At 35.5% G+C, this 27,937-nt stretch overlaps 1 protein-coding gene across 6 annotated transcripts; it reads left to right on the top strand.

Annotated features, from left to right (window-relative positions):
• Positions 1 to 980: 980 nt before the first annotated feature.
• LOC593489 (protein bicaudal D homolog 1) lies at positions 981 to 26,966 on the top strand. 6 transcript variants are annotated; one of them, XR_973971.2, is made up of 6 exons: positions 983 to 1,496; positions 7,917 to 8,258; positions 8,989 to 10,710; positions 19,055 to 19,132; positions 21,799 to 21,814; positions 25,014 to 26,966. XR_973971.2 is itself a non-coding variant. In XM_011684718.2 (5 exons), exons 1-4 carry the CDS (start codon positions 1,260 to 1,262, stop codon positions 19,085 to 19,087), a joined length of 2,334 nt encoding a protein of 777 aa, XP_011683020.1. In that variant the 5' UTR covers positions 983 to 1,259; the 3' UTR covers positions 19,088 to 19,132; positions 25,014 to 26,966. The 6 variants fall into 6 exon arrangements, 5 of the variants coding, with proteins under 5 accessions (XP_030828895.1, XP_030828894.1, XP_011683020.1 ...); XM_011684718.2 differs by lacking the exon at positions 21,799 to 21,814; XM_792961.5 differs by lacking the exon at positions 19,055 to 19,132.
• The last annotated feature ends 971 nt before the right edge of the window (positions 26,967 to 27,937 follow it).

Below are 27,937 nucleotides of genomic sequence, written 5' to 3' on the forward strand. Positions count from 1 at the left end.
TGTATGATAATATCGAGATTTAAATACAAAATAAAGTTTTACACAAACTCTGTAATTATAAATTATCCGTTTATACCTATAGTATTACCATAATTGCTATAAAGTGATTTCAGTTTATAAAATATAAGAAATTTAAAACTCACTCGGGAATGGGACATCGGACCACAATGAAAGCAATATTTAGAACCATATACAAAATGATCCTTGATATTGTATTAATTATTATAGCGCCGTTTTATTCTAGGAACTTTTACCATTATCTGTAGATATACCACCATTAAGAATACCTTCTTTTTGTTGGTACCGCTCTCTGGCACCCCTTTCCTGTAATAATAATAATACTAATAAAGCGCACTTACCTAATAACTTGCTCAAGGCGCTATATCCAAAACAAACTACACAAATTATAAAAGCTGTTATGAATAAAGTCACACCCTTTAAGATATTACATTCTTGATATTAAATGTATATATATTTAATATCAAAATATTAACAGCGTCAGATTGATTCTATGAAATATGCCAGGCAAAAAGAAAGTATAGAAAGAGAAAACTGCATGGGGCAGAACCGTTATCTATGAGAGCCACGCCCATTCCACCAGGCTAGCCAACTTTTATGGTGCATCGGACATATACCATGGTGCTATGTAGCTTGCCAATTCTTAGGAGTGCCACATCTTTCCTGAATTGACAGGATTCAGCAAATTCCACACAAATGTTATTCCAATAAAAATACAAGGAGTCCATTCTATAGGAGCAGCATTGTCTCCTTGTGGGACACGCCCATTCCAGCAATACCCGTCTTCTTCGCATGCGGTGACCTCACGCCGATGCTAATTGACCTGTGTACGTGTGCGTGTATATTGTTGAAAAACGTACGGATACACTATGCGCAGTTTTCAAACGTGCGCTACATAGTTTTGTATCTGTGGACATAGATTGCTGCGGCTGTAATAAAACGTTTTGCGCTATTTATGCGCGCAGGAAATGTTCACGACGTTCCCGTATGTTAACGTTAATGAACATTGTCCCCATTGCAGAAATTTTAAAGAGCTAGAGAGCTTTAACCTTCGGCCTCGGATTACACTTTTTGGACACCGGTTTATTTGGAAAAGACAAACCTCAACCTCTGGATTTAAAGGATGAAAACAAACAGGGACAATTTACTACGCTGGAATCATCATTAACAGTGAGGATCAGCTGTGAGACCAAGACTGGATTTCCACTGCAGGCCGCCGTACCGGGCTTAGCCACTTGAAAATGCAGTCCAACACATTCGCCATGTTCGACTCAGACGATGGTTCGGAAACCATCGAAGAGTTGCGGGTTGAAATTGGCCGATTGAAAGAGGAACTTGCTTTGGCCAGCAAAGAGAAAATACAGGCTGCTGAATACGGTTTGGGTGTGCTAGAAGAAAAACAGTCGATTAAACAGCAATATGAAGATCTGGATTTACTCTATGAAACTTCTAAACAGGAGCTTCAGATGGCAAAAGAGGTAAACTTAAGTTAAAATAAAAAATGGATCATCAGATCATGAGGATTGGGATCGTGTGTCCGGACTCCTAATAATAATAAGATTAATTAAGAGTCCTACTCAGAGTCCTAAGTCCTAACCTATCAATTATCATGTTACTTTGTTAATGTAAAGTTGTATTGTGCCATGAGATTTTATGAAAAATATTAACCAAACAACATTGAATACTGTAATATTGTCAACATGGCTTGTGAAAGAATCGATGCAAACTTTACTTTTTACCTTTAGCTTTACCGCAAATACTGGAAGAATGCTGAGACAGCAGTGAATTCTCCAGGTCTATCTTATCTTGTTCAAACTAGCCTTGGCTTAAAGACCAAGTCCACTCCACTGAAAAGTTGAGCTGATTAGATAGACAAAAATGTAAGAAGCCCAAATATAACTTGGTTTTGGAAAATGGTGCTCGAACTTATTTTTAATTATTTTTAATAATTTTTTAATGAGCGAAGAACATGCTAATGATCGAGCCAGTTCTCCCCCACAATGGATTGTGGGACATTTTTTGTGACGTAGGGTCCTCACACAGACGCCCACGACTCGACTAATATACTAGATTATTTCTGTATACATGTACAGCACATGCACATTCGAACGTGTCGCGCGGCCAGTTTTTTTTTAACGGTGTCTTAAAATCGGCCCTACATGCTAGGAAAATCTTATCTTAAATTAGCGACTGTTTTTAACCATTTCTCAATGGCGGTGTGTGAGGAAATTTAATTAAAAAAGAAGTTGGAAGTTGCAATTGTCTTTTTTAGTAGACTCTTCTTTCTACAAAGCACTTTGAAATTGGTTAAAAGTATACACAAATACACTTTGGGCGACCTTCCACGCAAGCCGCCGTAAGTGGCGCTACAGTTGGGGGCAGCTGGGGGGCTTCTGGATAGCACCTGAATGGGAAAGTTGAATGAGCGAGAGCTCGTTCGTACTTATAGGCCCGCATCTACTGGCGGTGTGGTGAGAGTGCCTCCGTACCGTAAGATCGAACTCACAACTCTGCTCCAGCTAGCTAAAATTCCTTGAATTATTTATATTCTAACTCTAAATCATTCCGTCTCTCACTCTCTTCAATTCAATAAAATCATCTGCATGTTAACATACACGATAATGAATATGTGGGACACCGTTACAACGGCGTCTCCCAAACTTCGATTGCCGAAAACGCACGCAAAACTCGCCAATGACGGACATCATCTACCCATTCATCCATCGTAAATGAAATAAATTTAGACAAAATGAAGTTGAAATGTCCGAAAGCGGCAAGGAATAATAAGTGGTTTTTCTGTGAGAAAGCAATGATCGTTGCATGCAAGATGAAAGCGCAAGCTGATAGAAGCCCCCCAGCGTGTAATGATAAACGTAGAGGGCTCACATCCATGAAAATTCGCCCGTATCGGTGTAAAGTATAACCACAAGTTTTTAATTTGATATACACGTATGAGTGAATAGCAATTTGCTTACCTTCCATGTGTTTCTGATAATAATGAGCTACATGTACAGCATGCGATTTAAAATTACAAAAACACTGCCTCTGACCACACATAGGAGCATCACTATCCTGGCTGTGTAGTAAAAGCTGTGCTTTTGATTCTCAACATTTCAAACACCACTGTACAAAACTCAACTGATTTCACTCAAAATCGGTACTATAGAAAGCCATTTATGTAACTTCGGCAGACTCACAGTGCCGACGATCTCCGACCTGAGCGGAGGAAGGATACAAGAAAGAGAGAAAGAGAGTGACAATTGATGACACCTAAATAGCAGTAAAATACATTTTTGTCAACTTACAGATGTTTAAAAAAAAGAATAATTAAAAATTTAAATTGTAAGTCTACTGTCAAACTTTGATTACAGCCGCATCTGCAATATTGTGTGGTGTGTATATTTGTGTATAGGTCTAATAATACCTGCCTCACAGCAAGTATGCAGTGCTAGAGGCCAATACGCATTAGCATTGAGTCTCTATGCTTTGCTGGAGTGCCTCTGACTAGAGTTTGCAATTTTGGTTCTGCAGTAAACGCAAATACAATGTACATGCACATGCAGTGTCCACGAAAATGCCTGATTTTGCATTACCAATTTGATGCAGATTTTATATAATAGCAATAGTAGTATGCACAGCACTTTTAAAGGTGTTTGCATGGAGTTCACTGAATTTAGCAAACTCCTTGCGAATTGCCCGCACCTTTATACACTAATCGCAACTGTATTTTAAGGATTGACTACAGCAAAAATTTACACGTCCCCAAATATATATCTATGATTCTATGACTAGATCTACATCTAGGTACATGTAGGATTTAATTTAGATATGTACATGTAGTTTCACCTCTTTCCATTCTAAGAATTTCACAAATGTCCATTTTCTCCACAGAAATATCTTCCTTGCACCTTGTTAGGTAATAGTATTGGACACACATTATTTTATGTCTTCCTGTATGTAATACATACATTATACATGTAGATTCCTTCAACAACCAATACTTGGTACAAAACAAACTGAGTGTCAATCCAAGAGAAATCATATCTAGTGGTCACTTTGTTTTTTGATTGACCCTAACATATATCGCTTAGATGCATTGTGCAATCTTCATAGCAATCAGGGGCGGATCTAGGGGGGGGGGGGGGGGGGTGTTTTGGTGGTTTAAACCCCTCCCCCTCCCCCTTGGGCAGCCAAGTGACAAGGAAAACAAAAGTAAAACAGTAAAACAGCGCGATTTTAGGAAACAAATTTGGTCTACCCCCCCCCCCCCCCCCCCCCCCATTGGCAAAAAGCTAGATCCGACCCTGGCAATAAAACATAGTCTTATTAGTTTTTCTGAATTTCCACAAACCTTACATGTTTCTTCTGATTTTCAATTTCATTTGCTAATCATGTTTAAAAAGCTAATTTTTAGCTTTGGTATGGGTAACGTATTTTGAGAGAAAATCGCTATGATTTATTCTGGATTGTTTATCTTGCAATAGATTGGTTTTTTGAACCAGTGAAATATCCAGGGCAGAATCAAGGCATTATCTTTGATAAATACCACTACCGGTACTCCATTTGCACATACTGTAGGGAGTGTCTTTAGTGACCTGTGTTAAGCACATGGTGTCGGGCCTACTTGGTACTTACCCGGATTTCCTTATCTTTCTATGCTCATTATTCAGCCACCATACATTTTCTTTAACATACATTTATCATCTTCAGAATGAGGAAGTATTATTTGATGCAACATGGTTTTTGATAGTACTGAAATTAAGCTTCCTTGTCAAATGAAAGTGAGAGCTAATTTCTTTTATTTGGTTAGTTTTGCTAATTAAGATCCAATTTAACACTCAAATGAAAATGAGGGTGTAGGGTTTATTAAAATGGGAAGACAAATTTGATAAACGGGTCAGTGAAAATTTGAGCAAAAACTGATTATTTTTTATTTTTTTATTTTTTTTTTAAAGTTATGAATGAATGAGCAAGAATCCTCAAGTTAAAAATTGAATAAGACCCATAAGACTTTTCCTATTTACATGTAGGGACAAAGTTCATACAAATCTTCTCACTGGCTTATTCAAGTCATAAGTTTGAAAAGGTTAAAAATCAAATTATCCTCAAGTAGTGCAGTATACATGTAGGATGAATGTGTTCTTGCTGTGTGTACATGTGTGTGTGAAGGTCGATACACAGCACTTTAAGCTATAGGGATAAGATGAGTCATTCGCTTCTAATGAAAACGTTCTTAATTTTACATGCAAACTCATTTCTCTCCACAGCTGTATTACATGATTAGTGTAAAGGTTGCCATACACCTTATGACCTTCCTATGACTGGATTGAAGAAGAAAAAAAAAAAATTATTAGATGCTAAAAATGTATGAATTTTTTTGTATCGATGTCCCAAACTGTCGTATGAATAGTAAATGGTACATATGATATTAAAATTGCAGGGAGCTGTAAGCTCTCTTAGTGTGAGAAAAGGCCTTATTAGCTGTAAGTCATAGTGACATCAATGATCATTAGGTTAATGATCATAGTTCATACACATGAACCAGAACTTTGCAAGACACGCCATCAACGGAGTCGGGCTAACTTGGACCCGGGGACAGCTCGGACCCATTAAGAATACGGGGCTGAGTTGTCCCGGCATGATTGAATTTTTTAATGAAATTTTGTAGGGTTAGGATTAGGGAAAGGTTAGGGTAGAGTAGAGTTAGGGTAGGGTTTTAGCATTAGGGTTAAAGTCTGAGTCTAAGCTCGCAAAAAATAGAAACAAATATACCCGTAGGTTAGGGTGTTTGTGGTACTTGATAAGTTTTAGAGTAATGCACAAGTGATATTCTGTAATGAATTTGGGATTGGGGTGATGAAAAACCTTTTATTTCTGAAAAGGATGCAGTGACTGAAAAAAAGGTTAAAAAACGCTGTTCTACACAATTTATCTGAACCTCAATTATATAATTTATGAATACAATACCGTTGTTACATTATATTTAACAGAAGCCCATAGTGATGTGTGTAAGACATGTTGTATCAAATGGTTTGATACCTGCACAAATGACAATTGACTGACCACATGGACTGTACTGGTGACCAGTCCATTTTTAAAAACATGTTTCTAAGAAATAAAGTCAACTTTTGGTAAACACATTTATGTAGGATCTTGTAGTGCTCATTAAAGCCTGATCAAGGTTTGAAAGAATTATAATGGTATCATTCAGTGATGTTTACGTACATGTACATGTTGTACATCATGAATGGCCAATACCTTGTTCATTTAAATGTATATTTGGGAGCCCTGTGTCGGTGATCCAGCAGATTTTACTTGCAAATAAACAAGAAATACTTGTGTATCACCCTTGCTTCAAATTTTCACATAATTTATCAAAATTATACAAATGTGGCATCTGAAGTTTCTAAAGAAATGTGCATTATGTTTGGAAGAATCACAGTAAGTGTAATTTTTATATTAATCTATGTCCGATCCTTCTCAAAATGTGAGTCCATAAAATGTGAATATCAGGTCTTCACTTTATCATTAAATGTGAATTGCCCAGACCAGTAAAATCTTTTCATGTGTATTTCACGAATGTTACCCACTTTTGTCGACGAAAGAAATGGTCCTTGGTTAGGCTTGGGAAGCTGTAAAAGATTGCAGACTTGTCAACAGAAGTCCGCTCATTATATGATAATTACATCACACGCTTGACCTACTTGTCACATGGCTCGTAAATAGCTTTTGCGTTTGGAGCCCTAGCTGCGACCAAAAAGTTCAATTTTTAATGACAAATTGTTAACAAATACACAGAAGAATGGGAATAAATTCAAATGCATTTGATGTGTTCAGCATATATAAAAAATCTTTTTCTGATATTTAAAAACATAAAAATCCTGAAATATCAGCACATTAATATTGATTATTATTACCCGTATCAGACATCTGAGCTGGTCATTTACAAAACCGTATTTGCCCTAGTTTCCACTAGCAGTGGGAACGGAGGGGTATATTCTTTGTATTTTCCTTGGTCTCCCTGCGCGTATTGACTTTGCGTGTAGAGACGAGTGAAAATATACCTTGGTATTTTCCACGGTCTCGCATCCAGGCATCTCTTATTGACCGGGCCGTATTGTTTCATTTTCATTTCGCATCTATTATGCGTACGAGAACCTACGCACTTTGCGCGCACTCTATTGTGACGTAATAATCACACCAAATGCACACTGTTTGCAGTGTATCCAAAATTTTGTCAAGCACTGGATGCACAGTGCTGGTTTGACAAAGTTTGTTCAGTTCTTGAGATTGTCATGGTGGATTTCTGTATTTGCTCTAGATGTCTGATTTGGATAACAATAAAAATATTGACTGGCTTTACTTTCGGGGGATATCAGAAATATTGACCGCGCTAAGACCATATTGCCCTCGTCTTTCGACTCGGGGCAATATGATCTGAGCTTGGTCAATATATCTGATGTACCCCTCAAGGCCAGTCAATATTATATAAATATAGGTAAGACTGATGATTTACCGGTATGCTTATTATTAGTGTTTGTTCTATCTGACTTGCAGTTATGTGCATTTGGAGACTTCGCAAGCTCACAGACAGAGAATCTAGCCGTACATGTAGATGTAAAATTATAACAAAATAGAATTATGTTCTCTTTGAAGTTCACAACAAAACCTGTGCCATGGACCAATGATGGCCTGTTGGTAGAGTTGCTGCCCGGCAAGCAGTAGATGGCAGGTTCAAATCTTGCTGGCTCCAAGAATTTTTCTGACTTGTTTTCAATTACAGATCGATCAATCAAGCTTATTTACTGGGTGTAAGCCAATTGAAACAAAAATTGAAATTTCTCCCAGAAAGCATTACATTTATACCAAAAAACTGTTTTGTTTACACTATTTTGCAGGCCCTGGAATCGAAAGCTCAGTGGCAGCGGCGTTACTCAGAACAAGAAGTTAACCATGAACAGAGTCTCCTGCAAGAGAGTGCCACCCGTGAGGCGGACCTCACCGAACGGCTGGCTGAGCTGGAGACCGAGGGGCGTCACATGAGGCAGGAGGTGAGCCGGCTCCGGGTGGAGAAGGAGAGGCTTTACTCCAGGCACACTGAGATGAACACCTCCCTCGAGCAATCAGATAAAGAACGAAAGGAGGTGAAAGAAGAACTGAGGGAGATTAAGTTCAGGGAGAAGCGTCTTCTAAGAGACTACAGTGAGCTGGAAGAAGAGAATATTGCTATGCAGAAACAGGTCAGTATTGATTAACTCACATATTAAAATTCAAGGGGTCAGTGACACAAAGGCGTAATTCTGTTTTAGTCATTTTGGGAAAAAGTGGTTTATGTGTCACTGAGCACTTGGGCCTTAAGGAGTTACTGTAAGGCTATGTTTCACAAGCCATTCACTTCAATGGGGTGTTGGATGGAGTTAGGTCTTTGTGTTTCCTGGAAAGCCCACATTTTACTGAACATTTTGATATCAAATACTCATTTTGGCAAAATATGGAGTTACGTCTTTGTGTCACTGAACCCTCGAATTGTAAATTTCATGTGAAATGTATTTGAGATTAATAAAAATTAAACATTTGGCATATGAATATTGGAAAGTAGAAAGATGTTTAATAATTACAACTTCACTGGAATTTCCATCCATTGGAAGGAGTACAGTCTAGTTTGTACATAATATGTTGTTTTATGATTTAGGGGACCATTTTAAGATGGGTATGCTTTTGCTTTAATATGGTAGAAATGGGCAAAATGTTTCTAAGTTTAATCACCATAAATCAATCATTTCTAATATTGTTTCAGAGTAGGAAAATGTTTCTAGGTTGAAGAAAGTTTACCAGCAGAGCTGTATTGTAAAATTACATATGTGAACAAAGCAAAGCTGTTTTGTAGGTGTGAACACGAAACTGTCAAGAGGAAAGGGGACCATACTTGAATTAACACTCCTTTTTATTTTTATTTTCCATTTCTTACAGAATTCGTCTCTGAAGTCATCCCAGATAGAATACGAGTCTTTCAAACATGAGAATCGACGTCTTGCAGAGGAGATCCAGTACCTGAATTCCAACATTGAAGACCTGATGCGATTGCGAGACATCTCCGAGAAGCAGATTGAAGAAACCATGCAAGCCTTAGAGTGTGAAAGAGATCAGAAACATCAACTCAAGAAGCAACTAGATCAGGCTATGATCTCGGAACTGGAAGCTATTAATGTGGATCTGGAAAATAATTCTCAGTTCCATTACATGGAAGAGGACTATGAAGATGAAGAATGTGTTGGTCATCCTCTACTCCGGCGTTATGAACGACAGATGAGAGATGACAACGGAGGAGAAGAAGAAACCAATATTGGTCAAGAAGCATCGGATTTGTTCAGTGAACTGCAATCCATGGAGGTGCAGAATTTGGAGAAGCAGCTCAAACAAGTTGAAAGTGAAAAGAGTGAACTATCAAAGCACTTGGAGAAATCCAACTCAGAGCTGGAGACAACCCGCGATGCCCTCTCGAGCTTATCTGATCTCAACATATCCCCAACAGAAGGTGAAATAGATCACTCTCAGTATCAGCATCTTGATGAAGCCCATCAAAAACTCTACCAACTGGTGAGTCTTTACAAGATCCAAGAGAAGAAATACGCTGGTGTGCTAAGTAAGAACAAGGATTTGCAAAGTGAACTGGAGGCGTTGAGATCTAAAGTTAGTGATGCAGGGGCAAAGGTCGAGCTACAGAAGGAGGTTCAACTCATGACTGACAGGAACAGGAAACAACAAGATACAATAAGAGATCTCCAAGGACAGCTCAAAGGCATCCATGACATGGTAGGAGATGCGCACGGCCAACTTAACTTAACTCAAGATGAATTGGCTAAAGTAAGTGAAGACATTGCTCAGCTCTACCATCATGTGTGCATGGTAAATGGGGAGGCTCCTAATCGCATCATGCAAGATCACCTCAAGGTCACCAGGCAGAGCAGGAGAGACGGCTTCCGTGCTGAGATTGCTAACCAACTCAAAGAAGTATCAAACGAAAATGGCCAAGAGAAATCAGGAGACGGTTTGGGTGCCGCTTCTCCTTCCGGTAGTCCTTCCAAACGATCCAATGAACATGCCAAATTTAATGGAGACACTGTTACATGTACAACCCTGGTCTCAACCGTCAGAGACCAGATCAAATACCTGAAGCGATCTGTGGAGCAGTCAGTAGAAATGTCCAGGCAACATGGCACTGAAGGTAGTGGTGCTGAGAATGAAGATTTGCGTGACGAGGTTGTTCAACTGAAGGGTCTTCTCATGACCAAACGTGAGCAGGTGGTCACACTCAGGACTGTACTTAAAGCCAATAAAACGACTGCAGAAGTAGCTCTTGCAAACCTCAAAAGCAAATATGAGCATGAGAAAGCTATAATCGCAGAGACAATGAAAAAGTTGAGGAATGAACTGAAGGCCCTCAAAGAAGAAGCTGCTAGTTTTGCTAGCCTCCGTGCCATGTTTGCCAAGCGATGTGATGAGTATGTGACGCAACTAGATGACATGCATCGTCAGCTATCGTCTGCAGAGGAGGAGAAGAAGACCCTGAACTCACTCCTGAGGATGGCCATCCAGCAGAAGCTTGCCCTGACACAACGCCTTGAGGATCTAGAGTTCCAGAACGAGATGAGCAGCAATCGTAGAGGTCCTCGCAAACACAAATCCTCCAAAGTGAGTGATAATCAAATGGCTTGGGTGACTAGTATGGGTCTACCAATACCCCATCATCATATGGGTCCTATAAGGCATATGGGACCTCCTCTTGTTCAGGTCCCTTTTAGATCCATGAGGCCACCGCCTCCACCACCACCACCACACCATCAACATCTTCCTATGAGAATGCCTCGCTTTCCTTACTCTAACCAACCCCATTTCTTGTAGTGGTGAGTCCAAGGTTTACTCTATCCTCCTTCTTCTTCTAATAAACGATGGAAAAAATTGGAGTCATGTGAAAAAATTCAACAAAACCACTCAGAATTGTGAATACTCATTGGATCGACATTGAACTCTCATTCCTTTGATTAAATATGTTGATTCCAAATTGTTAAATAATTGCTATTCATTTTTTCTTGTTCAAAATGAAAGCAGCACAATTTTCAGATTATTTTGTGTCGGTTTTTGTTTTCCTGTGTATTTAAGCCTGGATCCAATTTTTTCCATAGCGACTATAACTGTACAGACTGTACCAACCAATTTCCTACAATTTACATGTATCAATATAATCTCTGACAAATAACAATGCATTCACTATTAAAACAAATTATGTAGTTACTCATTTCATTTGACATTTATTCACATTAAAAAAATGGGTATAACTTCCAAGTGTCAACTAACACACGCATGTACCGGTATTGTAAGGTTGATGGAATGTACTAACCTGTGATAAACATTATGTAACCAATCATCAATTCTCACTATATACCTGTAGTACCCATGTGGTTGTTTTTTAAATATATTTTTTACCCAATTAATATAGATGAATTTCATGACCGGTATGGATGCATGGCATGTACTTGTAGCCCGTATTGGAATGTTTTGTAACTGGATGTAACATTCAATTATTGATCAGTTTACAACATTTGTTGGCTATCCAGGAATTTTTTTAAATGATTTTTTATGTGAGAATGCTCTATATTCTTTTGAAATATTTACGACCCCTTCCCCCCCCCCCCCTTCCTTAAAAAAAAAGTAGAGGAGAAAAAAGATGATCTCCACCATTGGATAAGTATTATTTGCATTGAAAGAGACTTAAATATTGTCTATAACTCCAAGAGAGAGCTTTGTTATCATTTGGAATGTGCAAGAATTGAAAGTGTAATATTAAGCCAAACCCATACCCGTTAGTTTTCAACTTTTAGTGGAAGCATGATAAAAAAAAAAGCTTGACATAAAGAAAGTCAACCTTTGGACAGGGTTTTAAGTATGGGCTAAAATCAATGCACCATATAGCAATACTTGGTCAGTGTTATAGTATTTCCTGAATAGTAAAGGTATACATTTAAGCATAAACAGTGCCAGAGGCCTGGTTAATATTTGACCTAATTAGGCATAATCAAAACAACACCCATGCTTTTAAAGCAATGAGATGCCAAAGACGGCCTGCAATGTTTTTAAACTGATTAAACTCTCTCAGGAGGCAAGATTTGATAGGTCACATGACATCCATAAACCAATTAGAAATCTAGAATCCCATCAACCCAGGATACAACCCTTTGATATGGAATACAATAGTTTAGTGTGCATCAGTGTGTGTGTTTAGAAATTATGGCCTACTGTTCGGGTGCACACATCCACGTGTAAAAATCCTTAATTTGTAATCGGATTTAAGAAAATGATTGGTTTAAGTTGGTGAATGACCTTTCTATTGCTGATCGGCTGGCGAGATGAAGAAGAGGCAAGCCTGGCCGGAGGAGGAGGAGGATGAAGTAATCTAGTCTGAGACCTGGACCTCTACATGTACCTGTCGCCAGATACATCTACATTTATAACTCCACCTGATGTTATTGGTTTTTAGGGTCAGAATTACTACTGAGCATTTTCACGAGAATATGCACCTAAGGGCTCGTTCAGATATAGCGCGATAAACCAGGGCTGCAATAAAGCTGACACATGTTTTTTATTTACTACTGAACATTTTCATATGAATTAATGTTCAGATACGACACAGTGAACTGCGGCTGCAATAAAGCTGACACATTAATTGTTTTAATGCGCGCAGTAGAGGTCCTGCAATTATTCACTGAGCCCTGTTTTATCAGATACAGAAATGTGAGGCATTTTACTGTTACGTTATCATGAAAATACCGCTGCAGATTTTTATCGCGTCATATCTGAACGAGGCTTAAGATTGCAGGGTTCAACACTAGAGGTTGTGTCGTTACCTTGGTAACCAAGAGAGACCTTCGATCCCGGTATATGTGTATTTGCTTATTCTTCCATTGAAAGAATTTGAAGATACATCATGATACACATGTGCACATTGCTATAAAGTTGATGAATTGAAGTACTGTACCTACACAGATGCTTCAAGCTACTTTAAAGCAATATTTTGTATTGACCCTCACACTGAAGCCACAATAAGTAATGTTTAAAAAAGTCTATATTTGAAAATGAAATGAATGACTTTCATGGACCTCATTTCTAAAGGTCATACAGGAGGTTGTTCTTCTTGAAATAATAATCACAAAAGATGACAATTATTGTGGCAGATGGTGCCTCGTGCTAAACAAGTTATCCAATAATATATACTACGTACAGCCTTTTCACACACAGCTAAAATTCATCGTATCTAGAGATGATTAGAATCACTCAACATGTTTATAGACAAAATTTCCCAGTGTGAACATCGTTTATACGATGTTGGGATAGATACGAAGTCGCGATCCATACGCCCCTAAAAGCAGGCTGCAGATACGAAGTTCGTATCTAGACTAGAGAGCTTGACATTTTGTGTGTGAAAGGAAATTCGTGTTTAAACGTGTTTAAACTGGATGGAGCGTGCGCTTTGATTGACATGACATGACCTTCAATGCGCAATGGCACTACTGCGCATTTTACGAGCAGTAGTTAATCACGAAACTATTAACGATCGCAACGAAATTTCTGTGTGTGAAAGGCTCGTGATTAGTTTAAACACGTTCGAAACACGTTTATACTAATCATGTTTATAGAATTTTAGCTGTGTGTGAAAAGGCTGTATACTACTTCTACTATAAACATTTTTTTAAAGTAATTATGTCTATGCCGGTAACATAGTCCTATGATGCATACTTAGGAAGAACAGGGTATTAATAAGCAATTGACCTCGGATCACTTTTGGCCTATGCATATGAGTACAAATTCAATATGGAATCAATCAAAGAGGATGTTGCTTTTAAATAAATGATTTAATTTTTTTTTTATAACTGTCTTGCCAAAAAAATGGTTATCTCACGTATTTCATGACCAATTAAACTTTGAAACATCAGTTATACCCCCCGATTATACCTTTTATTTTTTGAGACTTAAATTTGATGAAAGGGTTAGATTTGAAAATGGCATCGAGACTACCGGTATAATGATTCAAAATTATAAGGCAAGCCACAATGATATATTTATACAAAAAAAAAACCTATTGACACTTTGCCATCTCTAGTCCTATTTATATTTTGTTTTTAACTTTGTAACACCAAAATTTAATCAAACTACAAGAAGAAGTAACTACAAAGAATTGAAAAGCATGGTACAACATTAAAGAGGAATTTAATGTGTTGATTGTATTGGTTGATTGGACTGCATGATTGCATGATATATTATTATTCTCTCTCTCTTACTGTTGAGGTTTATTAAGTTTGCATTCAATCTCTGTTGATATTATGATTTGAGTTTGACCCTTGTGGTTGTGTTGTGGCATGTATTGTCACTACTGTATTGGGAGCTGGAGCCTGGATATATTAAAGCAATCTTGGGTTCTCATCATCAATGTCCATTTTTATTTTGTTAAAGGATAAAAGTAAATCTTTATGATTTATCATTAAATATGTGAGTTTTTCTTACCAGAAAAAATGTAAAGAAATTTCTAAAATTACTTTGACCATGCACAAAAACATACATGTACTGTACATGTACCGGTACTTTTGATACCTCAAATTTTCTATGCACGTTACTTAAACACAGTCCATGTACATTTATTATGTAGATAGTACTTACACACTATTTTCTGCTTAAATATTTTAAATATTTTATTTATTTGTAGCCTTTTATATTTCTTCTATGAATTCAAGATAATAAATGTTTTTTCATTCATCAAAATCAAAGATAACCTTTAACTAGAGGCGTAAAAGTCCTCATTATACATTTTCTTAAATCACTTGAAGATCAGCTAATTAGCAGACTTGAGTACATTACTTAATTTTAAGTTGATGTAGATGAAACTTGAGAATCAAATTTGATAATTGAATAGGAGCATAACATGATTGTTGAGACCCTATAAAAGGGAATTCCGAAGTTGATCAATTGTTAATGAAAGATATTTCTTATAAATTTGTACATTGTCAACCATTTGCAGAGATTACTAATTGTTTTACTACTTTAATTGCTTTTATTTCCACCTCACATCAAGGACAAGATGAAGAATAGTGCTGAGTTTTCAGTGATATCACGCACAGGGGGTCGCACATTTGGGGAGTTTGTAGTTTAATCTCTGAAATTTCTTGGTACTCTTTCTAATTCATGCATTACTTTGTTTGATTGAATTTTTTTTTAAATTGAATCTTGAGACAATGTAAATGTGCTAAAAGGATTCAGGATCAATTTAAAAAGATTAAGTGCTCTAAAATAAGGGGTTTCATTAACAACTACACTGTAATGAAAATGAAATATTTTATTTGTGCCCTTGCATTTTTCACACATTTTGTGTAATTGAGGAAACCAATTTGAGTTGAGAATATGATTGTTTTAAGGAGAAATATCCTGCAGTGAAGTTTATGTCCAGAAATGATTCGGGGGATTTCTGTCACAATAGATTTTGATATAACAATGGATAATCCTTTTCACAGAAAAAAACGACATGTATGTGTGCTTGAAAACTGAACTTAATTTTCAATTTGTCATGTTTTCCATCTCAAAATTAGACAATCATTTCCTATTAAATTTTTATTCTAGTATTAACTGCAGAAAGTAAATTTTCAGAAGAAAAGAGTAAACCGGTACAAGGTAACCCGTTATACTGAAAAAAGGATTGAGGATTTTTGTTTGTGTGCAAAGAATTGTTGGTTCAGGGTGTTAAACAGGGTTTATCATCAGACCAAAATTGAGCTGTATTTATTAAAGCTAAATACACACTGTGCATCTTCCGTCATCATTCTTTAAATTGAGATGAGTGAATATTCTCATGTAATATATTGATTTGAATTTGTTCATGTGAATTGCTTTTATAGTATATTGTATTTATGTATCTTTTAACAAGTCTTCATCATTTGAGTGACGTGTAATGGCATTCTGCACATTTTCTTCCTCTTGCCTCATTGTGGACAGTGAATATATTTACATGTAATTTGCATACGATGAATTGCATCGTATTTATACCACTTTTTTTTAGCTTATCGAAGCATTTGCAAGTGATTTTTTTTGTTCAATTTGGGGGAGGGAGGAGGGAAAATCTTCCATCTCTTGTCATCTCATTCTCTAAAATCTTGCATTGATTCCAGAATTCCAAGATTTTATTAAACTTTGTTTTCATGGTCTTTATGTAAAAATGAAAGATTCCATATATTTCAGCTTTTGGATAGTTCCATATTTGCGTATGATTCATTATATATGACTTACCAATTAGAACATGTACAACCATTTGTCATACATGTACTCTCTGCTCAGAGCCAAAAGCTCGTTAAGATATTTAAGATATAATTAAGACCCTTCTAGCTAATTAGACAGATGATACATAGTGTGAAGAATTTGATTTCCACTAGTGTCATAGCATTTCAAATAATTCTTGTCAAAGTTTACAAAAAACGTGTCTGTTTAAACAAACAGAACATTTGAACAAAATGGATGTTATCAATTTTCATACATAATAACCAAGATTTGGAAGCCCTCCTCCTATCCCCCATCCTTGTTTAAATTATTTTACAAAAAGGAATGTATTGCAATTTTGTATATATGATATACTTTGTTTATAAAATGAAATTGTGAAAGTTGGACAGATAGTCAAAATTGACAAAATGTGACATGATTCTTGAGATGAGCGGATCAAGGCTTATCCAAGTGAGAGGCTGTGATTCTTGTATTAAAGCATATTGAGCAATATTTCTCTGTTAACAAATTGAATATCTTGTCATGTTTCATGCAACTGTAATACTATATAAGTCAATTTTATTTAACTCAAGTGATACTTACATGTAAGTGATAAAAGTATGTTAGCATTGTAGAGCTGTGTCATATGTGTTCATTTATGCAATCGATGTGTATTGAAGGTATTTGTAGATGAAAGATAAGTATTATTTATTTCCTCTAAGGAGAGTAATCAAGAAAACGATGTAGACCGGCTTTCAGTAATGATTGTGAGAAGGTAATTACTCTTTTTTTTTTTTATTGTAAAAGCAGTAATTGTTGTGAGTTTATACACATCTGGAGCACTTCCAGTGGACAAGCAATCATGCAGTGTGAAATTTTGAGAAAAAATTTGAGAAAAAAATAACGATATTATATGCTCAGCACATGAATAATAATTGCAAATCTACAGCGCCTTTTTCACCGGTAATAAAGCACTAAGGTAAATCGCAACTATCAGTTGTGTTAAGATTACAGCTTTTATGATACTTAAATTTGTAATACCCAGCATTTTGAGAAAGAGTCTTGTATTTGAAATGGTTAAAGAAGTAGTGATGAAACTTTAGTTGTCATTTAATGTACATGTAAGTTTGTAGTACCGGTAATCAATAAAAGGTCTCGAATCCAGGATGAAAAAAGTGCATAAATGTTGGGTCATTTTTGTGAGAGATCTCCCTAACATAGAATTGTACTGCATTAAGTGTTTGCTAACATCATACCATGTTTTATTTACTCACTAATTTCATACATTAGCTATTAATACAATATATCAATTGATTTACATGTATTACATCATCATTATCATCATCATCATGGGAATTTAACTTTTGTGTATTATAGGGGGTGTTTCTTAAAGCTGTGCGTAAAGTTACAAATTTACAAATGATTTGAATATGAAGAGCCAAATGGGATGCCCAAAGTTTTTCCTGACATTTTAGCAAAGTGTGACTGTATTTTTTCATAATCTCAATTAAATTGTAGCCAAAAATACATTTTGCTTTAAACTGTTTTGTTGATAATGATAAGGTTAATCTACATCTGTATATTTCAACTTTAGCTTATGCAATTAAGAGGATTTGAGAATCCCATTTAGCTCTTCATATTCAAGTTATGCGGAAAGTCATGCGTAACTTTACGCACAGCTTTATGAAATAACCCCCTGGTCTAGTTGCAATCAGGGGAAATTACATGAAATAATATTATAGGAATTATTTAGAGTCATTTGTACCATCAAAATTAGATACATTCTTCATTTACTTCAAACACAGATGTCTTCATTGTCCAGAAGCATCTTGGATATTTAACTAAAACAGACCCATTTTTTAACAAACTAGTCTTATTTATTACCATTGTGCTATGGGAAATATATACAGGGAAAATGGTTCAAAGCATATATAAACAAAATCTGTTCATTTCTCCTGTTATACATGTATTTCATATGTTTATATTCATTCAAATCATTCTCTCTTAGTAAATGGACCAGTAGATTAGTAGTATTCATTCATACTAAAAACAAGAGAAACCATTCATTACTGAATAAACATGGGCAAAAAAATCTGTGCAAATTATGTCTTTTGGGCAAAGTATTTACATTTATATCATTCATATCACACTATACTTCTTATTTATTCAAACTATTCAAATTAACAATTTGACCACAGTGTAGTATTGACATGAGTGAGTAATGAATAAATGTGGTTTTAACTTCTTTTGTTATCAGCCCACGTTTCCAATGTAATCAAAATACTTTTCAGATCTTTTGTCAGTAATAGTTAGTGAGCTTCATACAATTACATATCTGTTTCTATTTGCATAGTTGAATGTCAAAGCTCAAATGATTGGAGTACATTTACATTGTACAGATCTATTATCTCTTTTTTTCTGACCAGAATGAAACACATGCAAATAGTTTAAAGGCTACTCACTGTAGTAAATTCGGGTTGAATTTAAAACAAAATTATTCAAGATTTAAGATAATTTATTGTCATGTTAAAAATCCATAACATTTGTTTTTGGACATTTGTAAGTGCATACATGTAAATAAACGCAAAATAATTTGTGGCTGAGATAGTGTGGACACAAGAAAAAAACTCATATTTACATCAAACCCATGGTCATATCCTACATTGTGGTCTGCTTTTTATTATATACATACAAACTATACATTCTGTAACAAACTTCATTTCTAATTATCTTTCCTATCCAGCGTCATTCCAAGGGGAAACTACCGGTACTCTGAGGCTAAGTACCCACCAAAGACCTTTATCTTTTTAAATGACCAATAGTACGTCTGGCTCTCATTTTATACGAGTTATTCCCTTCTTCATTAAAACATTTTCAATAGGCCATTTTTGTAATGTATTCAAATTTAATGCACAAATCTTTATTAAGTGCCTCGTTACAAATCATTTAATTCACCCGTTGTACGTACAATTGTATTTCAATAGTCAGAATGTGAATTGCTTATATTACATGTTGTTAGGTAGGACAAGAAATAATGTTTGTCCTACCTAGCAACAATAATGTATGCAGTTGGCATTCTGACTATTGAAATACAATTGTTCGTACAACGGGTGAATAAATGATTTGTAAGAAGGCACTTAATAAAGATTTGTGGTTTAAATTTGATTACATTACGAAAATAGTCTATTGAGTATGGAGCATAAACCTCCTCTTTATAAACTGTACTTCTAATCACTCAATAGAAAGAGATTTGTGCGAATTAGTCTTATTGTTACTCACCTACGATGTATTACATTTAAAAAAGAAGGGGGGACATTTATTTTGAAAGCCAGGACTTATGTCTTATTTCCTTACTTTTGCTTTATGGGTACTCAGCTTAGATCTGTTTTTCCTTTAACAAATATTTTCCTTTCAAAATGCTTCCTGACTTAGCCAAATTTATTATTATTTATTTTGCGATGGTTTCCTATAAAAATGTGGATAGTAATGATGGTGGTGGTGGTGGTTAGAATCTTTGACCTATTTTCATATGTGCTTTTGGGTAGATTAGAAGCATTTTATTATTTAAAATTACTCAAAATTTGGGTGGATGGAGTCCACGTGGTATTCCTCGTCCCTGTGCTTGACTGTCTGTACTTGTGCTTTTCCCTTCCTCCAATCCTACTCCCAAAAGTCTTTATCAGATATGTTGTAGTAATCCACGGCAAAAAAAAACATGTAAATGGATGGCAACTGCGCACTACAAAGGTCCTGGGCATATATATATACCTTTAGCTCTGTAATATAAGATACAGATGAAGCGTATCACAATTTAAGTCATCGTTTTAAAAAACAGCAACATGGTTTTGGCGCATCATATCTGAACAAGCCTTTGTATCCCGATGTTCCTCCATCCTACATACATCTCCTATCCCAAGGTTTGAAATTGAGGAGGCACAGTTGGTAGAGCAGTGGTCTCGTAAAGCCGTCGGTCCTTTGATTGCTTACTAACAAGCATTTGTGCTTTCTTAGCAGTCAGGTAAAATAACCACTACTACTTCTACCCCAAGGTTTGAATTTAAAGGGTTAATGGTTGTTGGGAAATAAGGACCCATTCTAACCAAATCCATCCCATAGCTGAACCTGACTTCTAAAGGTCCTAAAAAGATGCAGCTCAATGAAAAAGTAATAGGGGACCACTGGGTTAAATTTACCTGGATCGGTCGAGGTTGAACAACGGAGGATGTGTTAAAGTTGTTGTGCGAAGATTTTAAAAACTAATTTTATTTTCATTATTGCAAAGGAACTGAAGAGCTTGATGACACACATCTCAGCAGCGTTCGGAGAGCTCTTCAGATGCTTTGCCGGGGCTGTATTTTAGCATTTTGTAATCGATAATGATCATTACTTCGAATATTTCCGAGCATTGAATCCTGATAAAATTGTCCAATCAAAGTTTTACCTTTGCAATAGTGAAAATTAATTTAGTTTTTTTTTTAAATCTTCGCACAGCTACTTCAAATTTCTATGGTGAGAAAGGTAAGGTGATTCATCGATAGTTCGATGGTGTTTCATCAAGACAGATTATCATACTGGAGTGTCTCAATGAAACACCTATGAACCCCACTGATGAATATTTGCTTTCCAGATATCGTTCATTTGTAGTCCTGAACATGAAGAGGTACCATTTCATTTTGATCAGAACGCAAGATTATCTTTGCTCTAATCTCTAGACTCTCTCTCCTCTCTTCCTTTCTTTCTCTCTCTCTCTCTAGTTCTCTCATTTTATCTGTCCACTTTCTATCTCGTTCTCTGTCTATCTGTCCACTATTTGTATCTCTCTCTCTCTCTCTGCTCACTATTTTAACCTCCTCTTTGTGTGAAAATATGAACCATGATTTCCGGTACTGGATATCTTCTAATGGACCACAGTGAAACCTGTATATTCTTAAGAAAGACAAGGAAATTACACTATGAATATGACTGACAAAGAAAGCGGACAAAATATACAGTTCCTCAGGTAGATAAAGGAACATCCCTTCACTGCTATCATGGAAAAATGTGTTGAACAGGCATATGCATGTGACACCTGTTCTACACATTTTTACATAATAGCAGTGAAGGGATGTTCCTTTGTCTACCTGAGGAACTGTATATTTTGTCCGCTTTCTTTGTCAGTCATTTTCATAGTGTTAGCAGGTGGTCTTTATGTGAAAGGTTTCTTAGGTACATGTTTCAACGAGAGTCCACATTCAAGGAAAACCAAAGGTGTGGTCTTTCTGTACAGGTGGTCACTACAGCAGATCGGACTGTATTAAGAAAAATACAAGTAATGCTTTTTAGACAATTGGTCTACATTCAATAGCCTAAGACACTAACTGAATTCTAAAAAAACGAAGCAAGGAGCAATGGTTGCCAGACCAAATATCCGAGCCACTAAAAGGTAGTATATGAAACAGATGTTTATTCATCAGCAAATGTATTTCTTTCTCCTTCTTTATTTTACAGCATCGTTAAATAAAATGTAAGTTTATGCAATATTATTTCAATATTATTAGCTCATTAACAAATATGCTACATGTGTCTCCATTGTATAAATCATATATTGTCATTAATCATATATCACTAATAAAGGAAAAAGAATAAGATGGGGGAGGGAGGGGGTTGAAGGACTGTAGTCTCTCCCATTCCCCTGAGAATTCTGAAAATTCCTATTTTGGGGTAACTATCCGCAGCAGCAAGGCAGTCTCTTTTTCTTATCACAAAATTAAGCTCAAAAGCTATTAATGAAGACACTCATGATGTCCTTTCAATGAAGTGCCAAAAATGTGTCAGTAGTTCTAGTTGGAACTTGGAAGTTTGAAGATATCAGCTATAATTGATGTCCCTTACAACCTTATAAAAGACAATGGGGTTTACTTTTTTCAAGGTATAGGCATAGAGGCACATTTTCTCAAGGGGGCTGACAGGCCTAAAAATGTCTTGCCAAAATATCACTTTTCTCAGTCTGTTGGCCTTGATTTTGCAAGCAAGCGAACCAAGTAAGCATTAGTCTAAATACCCTATTTTGGTAACATTGTAAATCTGTAACCAACATATTGATATCGTTTTGTAATAAACGTATTGATATCTGTTGAGAGCCAAAAATGATTTTGAGGATACTCTTCTTACTTTCATCAGATGACACAATATATAATGTTTAAAAAAATAGACAACCTTGCTTCCTCAACATGGGATAACATTTGTATGAATGTATTTGTATGAATTTCAAAATTATTGGATGGTTCCACCACCCCCATGTCAAAAGAATGTGTAAAGGGGAATCCCAACATTATACATCACACAGGTGGAGTTTCACATGACCATCATAAGTACAAGTTCAACAACAACCCACTAAAATATTTAATATAACATGCATTTTAAAGTAAAGTTGGTGATTTTGTAGTATGATGGTTTTGTGAAACGATGCCCTAATCTATCATAAACCATTGTTTTCATGATAATAGAATTCACCTATTCCTGAAATGCATGCAGCCAATGAAAATGTTTGTTCTTGAGATTAATTCCAGTAATATTAATTTTGACAGCAGTACTTACCATTTATTAGAACCATTATTTTGTCAATACAATCATTATTAACTGTATTCTATATGTACCATGCTTTATTCATATCTGGTTTAATTAATCAGGGATAACATCATCACATATACTTGCATTGCTTTAATTTACTATTATTTTAAGTAGACCACTCTTGAAAAGAAGTAAGGACACATTAATTAGGCTTTTAAAAAACTCTTAATTAATGATTCCCTTATACAGCTGTGTCTAGATTGGATTTATCAAGATTGGAATTATTTCATCTTAACATAAATGCATTTGTTTAATTAAACCATGAATTTTACTTCAGTAATTTGATCAAACCTACAGAGTCCAAATACATTGCGATAAACTTGGTTAAAAGGCAGTACCGGTAAGTCCCTTTTGCAGACTTGTACAAACTCCTTGAAACTTGGCGAATGTTTAAGATATATCTTTCTGATATTGTGCATGAAATTTTACAGTCATAGGTTCTGAAACTTCTTTGTTGGAATGAAAATCTAGAGCTGTATTCATATTGCCGCAGAGGGAGCTATTCTCAAATCAACAGATACATAGGTCAAATTAATTTTTAATTACGTACAAATATTGTTCAAGTTCAGGAAAGAAATATCTGGAATTAGACATTCAAAATTTATTGGTTGAAAGCCAGTTTTCTAATATTTATTTCTCATTTGGTGGGAGGTTTCTAATAATATATAGACCTCTTCAATAAACCACTGGATTCATAGAACTTCAGTTTGAAAAGGGGACAAACCATCTTTAAAGTGTGGTCTACTTAAAGGCATGTACTTGAATACTCAAGGAAATTGCTTGACTTGTTTCAATTGAGTAAGCAGTGATGTTTATGTGCATGGTTATGTGATAAATCAGTGATAAGATTCACTGGGATGCTGATTTGCTCTGGAAAGCTGAAAAGACACTTGTAAAAATTAACAGAATATTAACATCATAAAAAGATCACTTAAGAATAAAATAAATCGTTAAATGAAAATAAGAATAAATAAATGTATAGAATATATAATAAATGCTACTGTACACTAAAAAGGAGCTTTTTGTTCTTCAATGGATTATGGGGTATTTCAATGAACATTATAATTTTCGTTATATACCTTCATTGGTCAGAATTAGATAAAATCAATACAATTTAAATTTGGGCTGTCAAATTAGCTGAGATGTTGGTTTGTGTGTGTGGGGTGGGGGGAAGGGGGGTTTGTTCTAGAATGTTTAACACTGTCTCGTATTAGGATAGCTTAAAGCCCTTTTAAAGTGGTTGGAGCCCCAACAATTTGATGGCAAAAATTTCACTAAAATTGTATCAATGTGAAATAGGATGTCATTTAATACACATTTCTGCATGGATTTTCAAAACAAATGTTTATGAAGTCAAATATTGGTGAAAGAATACGAAATTTAGGTTTTCTGCATACAACAGAAAACCAAAATTATGTATTCTTTTATCAATATTTGTCTTCAGACACATTTTGGAGGGAAATCTTTGCAAAGGTGTGTCTTAAATGTCATCCTCTTTCACATTATGGTACAATTCAAGTGAAAATTTGCCATCAATTTGTTTGTGAACTTGGGGCTCCCAACACTTTAGAGGGGCTTTAAAGCTCACAGGACGTTCAGAACAGCTATACAGATATGAAGATGGTCATCTAGTTTCTTGTGTGAAGCATGGAATGCTATAGTGTTGTACTAACATGAATTCATCTTGTCAACATCATGTTTCCATGGTAAATTTATAGTGAATGTCCTAAATTTGGTGAAAGTCCTATTATTATTATTATATTAACGCATTAACAAAAATATTGATACTTCTTATGTGCACCTATATTTGGTCTCTTTATATATTGTATAGAGGATTCCTCATTTGAAATAATTATCATACCAGCAGATAAATCAATATCGATATGAACTTGAAGGTGTGGATACATGCTTCACGCCTTCAGATGAGGAATTGAGCCAATTACAAACTCGACTTTTATATACACTATGGTTTATAAAGATATCAAGATTTTAAAAATACAGGGAATTAATAATATATTACATTTATAAAGCGCTTACTACAATGTTTCTAAGCGCTTAATTAATATTTGACATGTACTTCTTGTTTCTTGAAGAGTTGAGGAAGGTGGAGCCCAGAGCCTACAAGGAGCTAGTGATAAGATAGGAGGAGTTTCTCAACCAAAGTCTACATGGAACCTGTAGCTGAGGGAGTTTGTTGTCAACAGTCTACATGGAACCCATTATGAGATAGAAGGAGCTCCTAAGCTGCAATCTACATGGAGCCACTTATGGTACAGAAGGAGGCCCTAACACAAATTCAACGTGGATCCTGTAACAAGAAATAATTAGCTTCAAAGCCAGTCTACATGGAGCTGGTAATAGAAGGAGCTTGTAGTCCACATGAAGCCCATTATGAGATAGAAGGAGCTCATAAGCTGCAAATCTACATGGAACCCCGTGTGATACAGAAGGAGGAGGCCTTCCAGTCTGCATGGAGCCTGCTATGAAATAAAAAAAAAGCTCTTTAACCAAAGTCTACTGAGACTCATTGTTATGGTCCATGGTCTTTGCAAACCTTGTGATCCAACTATAACTGGAATTTAAAGGAAATTTCAAAAGGATGAGATCTAATAATATTTCAATTTCTTAAAAATCCAGTAATAGTCAGCTTGTAAGGTTTTGTCTGTTAGCTGAGGAATAGATGGGATAATCTGTATTCATTTCTAGATTTTACATTGGTGCTAGTGCTTACATTTTTAAACTGTCATAAATTATATATTATTTATTCATTATTCACATTATTTATATAAACTATAAAGTCATAAAAGTGCAAACATGACACTTTTGGTAATTAAAAAAAAAAAATTACTGCTACATTTTCACATGCCTCTGACATGACCTCACAAAAAAAGAAAGATGAAACCTCAGAGCTAACTGACAGTTTTATTACATTTCTGTTGCACTATAAATTAAAGTGGATATTCACACATCATGATCTTGAAATTGGTATCATGTAGTCAAATACTTTCATTTTTGATCTCTAAAAACATTAATCAGTTGAACGAAAATAACTTACTCAATTACAAATCCCTGACACGAATGTTGTCTCACATACTCAGGAAAAAATGTTTATTTTCAAATGGAGTTCTTTTTCATAGATTATATTCTACTAACATTGATTTTCATCTTTTGGGGCTTTTTAAAATTCCAACTATACATGACCCTTATGAAATGAACTTGCATACCGGTATATGATTACCAAAAAAGTTCCTTTTATCACATAAGATGATATGATGAGATATTAACCATTTTTGCACATAGGGGTTTTTAAATATTTTATTTTATCCTCTCTTTACCCTTTTCATATAAAGTGTTTGCATATAGTCAATATTGATAAAGTGGGTAAAGTGATTTTGACTATGGTTGTGTAAATTTTGTATATTTTTATACCAAGATACACAAGCAGTGTGTAAAATTTTAATGCAAAAAATATTTTGGTTTGCTTAAAGGCTTTGGTAATCAAGAAAGCTTTAAAGTTAGGAAACAAAACAGGGTGTGAAGTGGTGTGTTTGATTGTTTCTGATGTGCTAGTGGAGCTTAGATTAATCCCAGTCACAAAAAGAAGGCAAAAATGTTGGAGGGGAGTTCTTTTTTGCCTTTTTTCTGCAATAAGACAAATGGCTCTTGTTCGAGTCAGCGCAGCAAGTTTATTATCTTTATTATTTTCAGAGTTTGACTGCAATGGAAATCTAGGGATGAGAAGTATCACATGATGTGATTTGTGTAATGGGAATGCTGGAAGGGACATAAAATTTGTCACTTCAACCAGCTCTCACTCTTCCTCTTTCTGATTGTGACATTGTGCTGTAATTAAAGGCCTACCCGTATGGTTTAAAATGTGCTATCACAGTCAGACAAACCTGTGACATTTTTGTGTTAATAATTTTATCCTCGCCATATTGTGCCTCATGTTTTTGTTTCCAAGAGCAGAATCCGTCTTGTAATTTTGTTTGTACACACGTCTAGCTGTTTGTAGTGTTTGTATTTGGTTTGAAGAAGGAGGAAACTCATAATCCAGTATAGTATACAGTTATTGTGCAATATAGTCTAGGTAAATCTCTTTTCTTTCTTAGATCTATATATTGTTTCTAACTTTCTATTTATAGAATATTTTGGAATTACACATTAATATTATTAGTAGTATGAGTAATTAGATATTTGAATATTTCCATATCATGTTATAGTGATGTCTAGTTTATGATGTGATGAACAAAATTTGGGTTAAATATATGACACTAATATAACTTTAGATATTGATATGCAGTGTAATGATAACAATCATCAGAACTTTAGCCCAACCTTGTATTCAATATCTGGCCTTTTATGGTTGTAATTAATGAACATGAAAATTGCTGTAAATATTCCATTTCGAACCAGTGACAATTGAACCCTTTTACAGCACACTATGCAGTAGAGGATAATTTCATTGATTTGGCTTTTCAGCCAGACTATTGCGACAGTGCTCACGGCAACAAATTTTTCTACCCTCACTACAACTACAGGGAGATAGCAAGAGCAGTACATACAGAGAGGGGGAGAGCCAAGATAGCAAGTGTGTGAGAGTAAGAGAGAGTGAGAGAGAGAGAGAGAGAGAGAGAGAGAGGGAGGGAGGGAGAGAGAGAGAGAGAGAAAGAGAGAGAGGGAGAGAAGGCGATTCAAACTCTCAACCTTTTTATTTAAAGTTCAATGTAATAAACCACGGCACAAGTCATGCTAAGGGCATTAGAATAACACGTTTCAGGCTTTCTTTATAGCCAAGCCTGAATAATTCACTGCATAGACATCATTCAACCATTTTGGTTCAATTCATCCACTATTCAGGAGTTCACATTTGTATAAACGTGCAGTCACTGCAGTAACTGTTTTTTAACTCTTCACTATTTTGTGCTGCAAAAAGTGTATATTTATATATAGTGGTAAATATTTATACTACACTTTGTTTTAATACAGTATATATTATATAACCATTCTCTTCCTC

This window comes from Strongylocentrotus purpuratus, unplaced genomic scaffold (assembly GCF_000002235.5).
Source record: "Strongylocentrotus purpuratus isolate Spur 01 unplaced genomic scaffold, Spur_5.0 spur5_scaffold_6, whole genome shotgun sequence".
Taxonomy (NCBI): domain Eukaryota; kingdom Metazoa; phylum Echinodermata; class Echinoidea; order Camarodonta; family Strongylocentrotidae; genus Strongylocentrotus; species Strongylocentrotus purpuratus.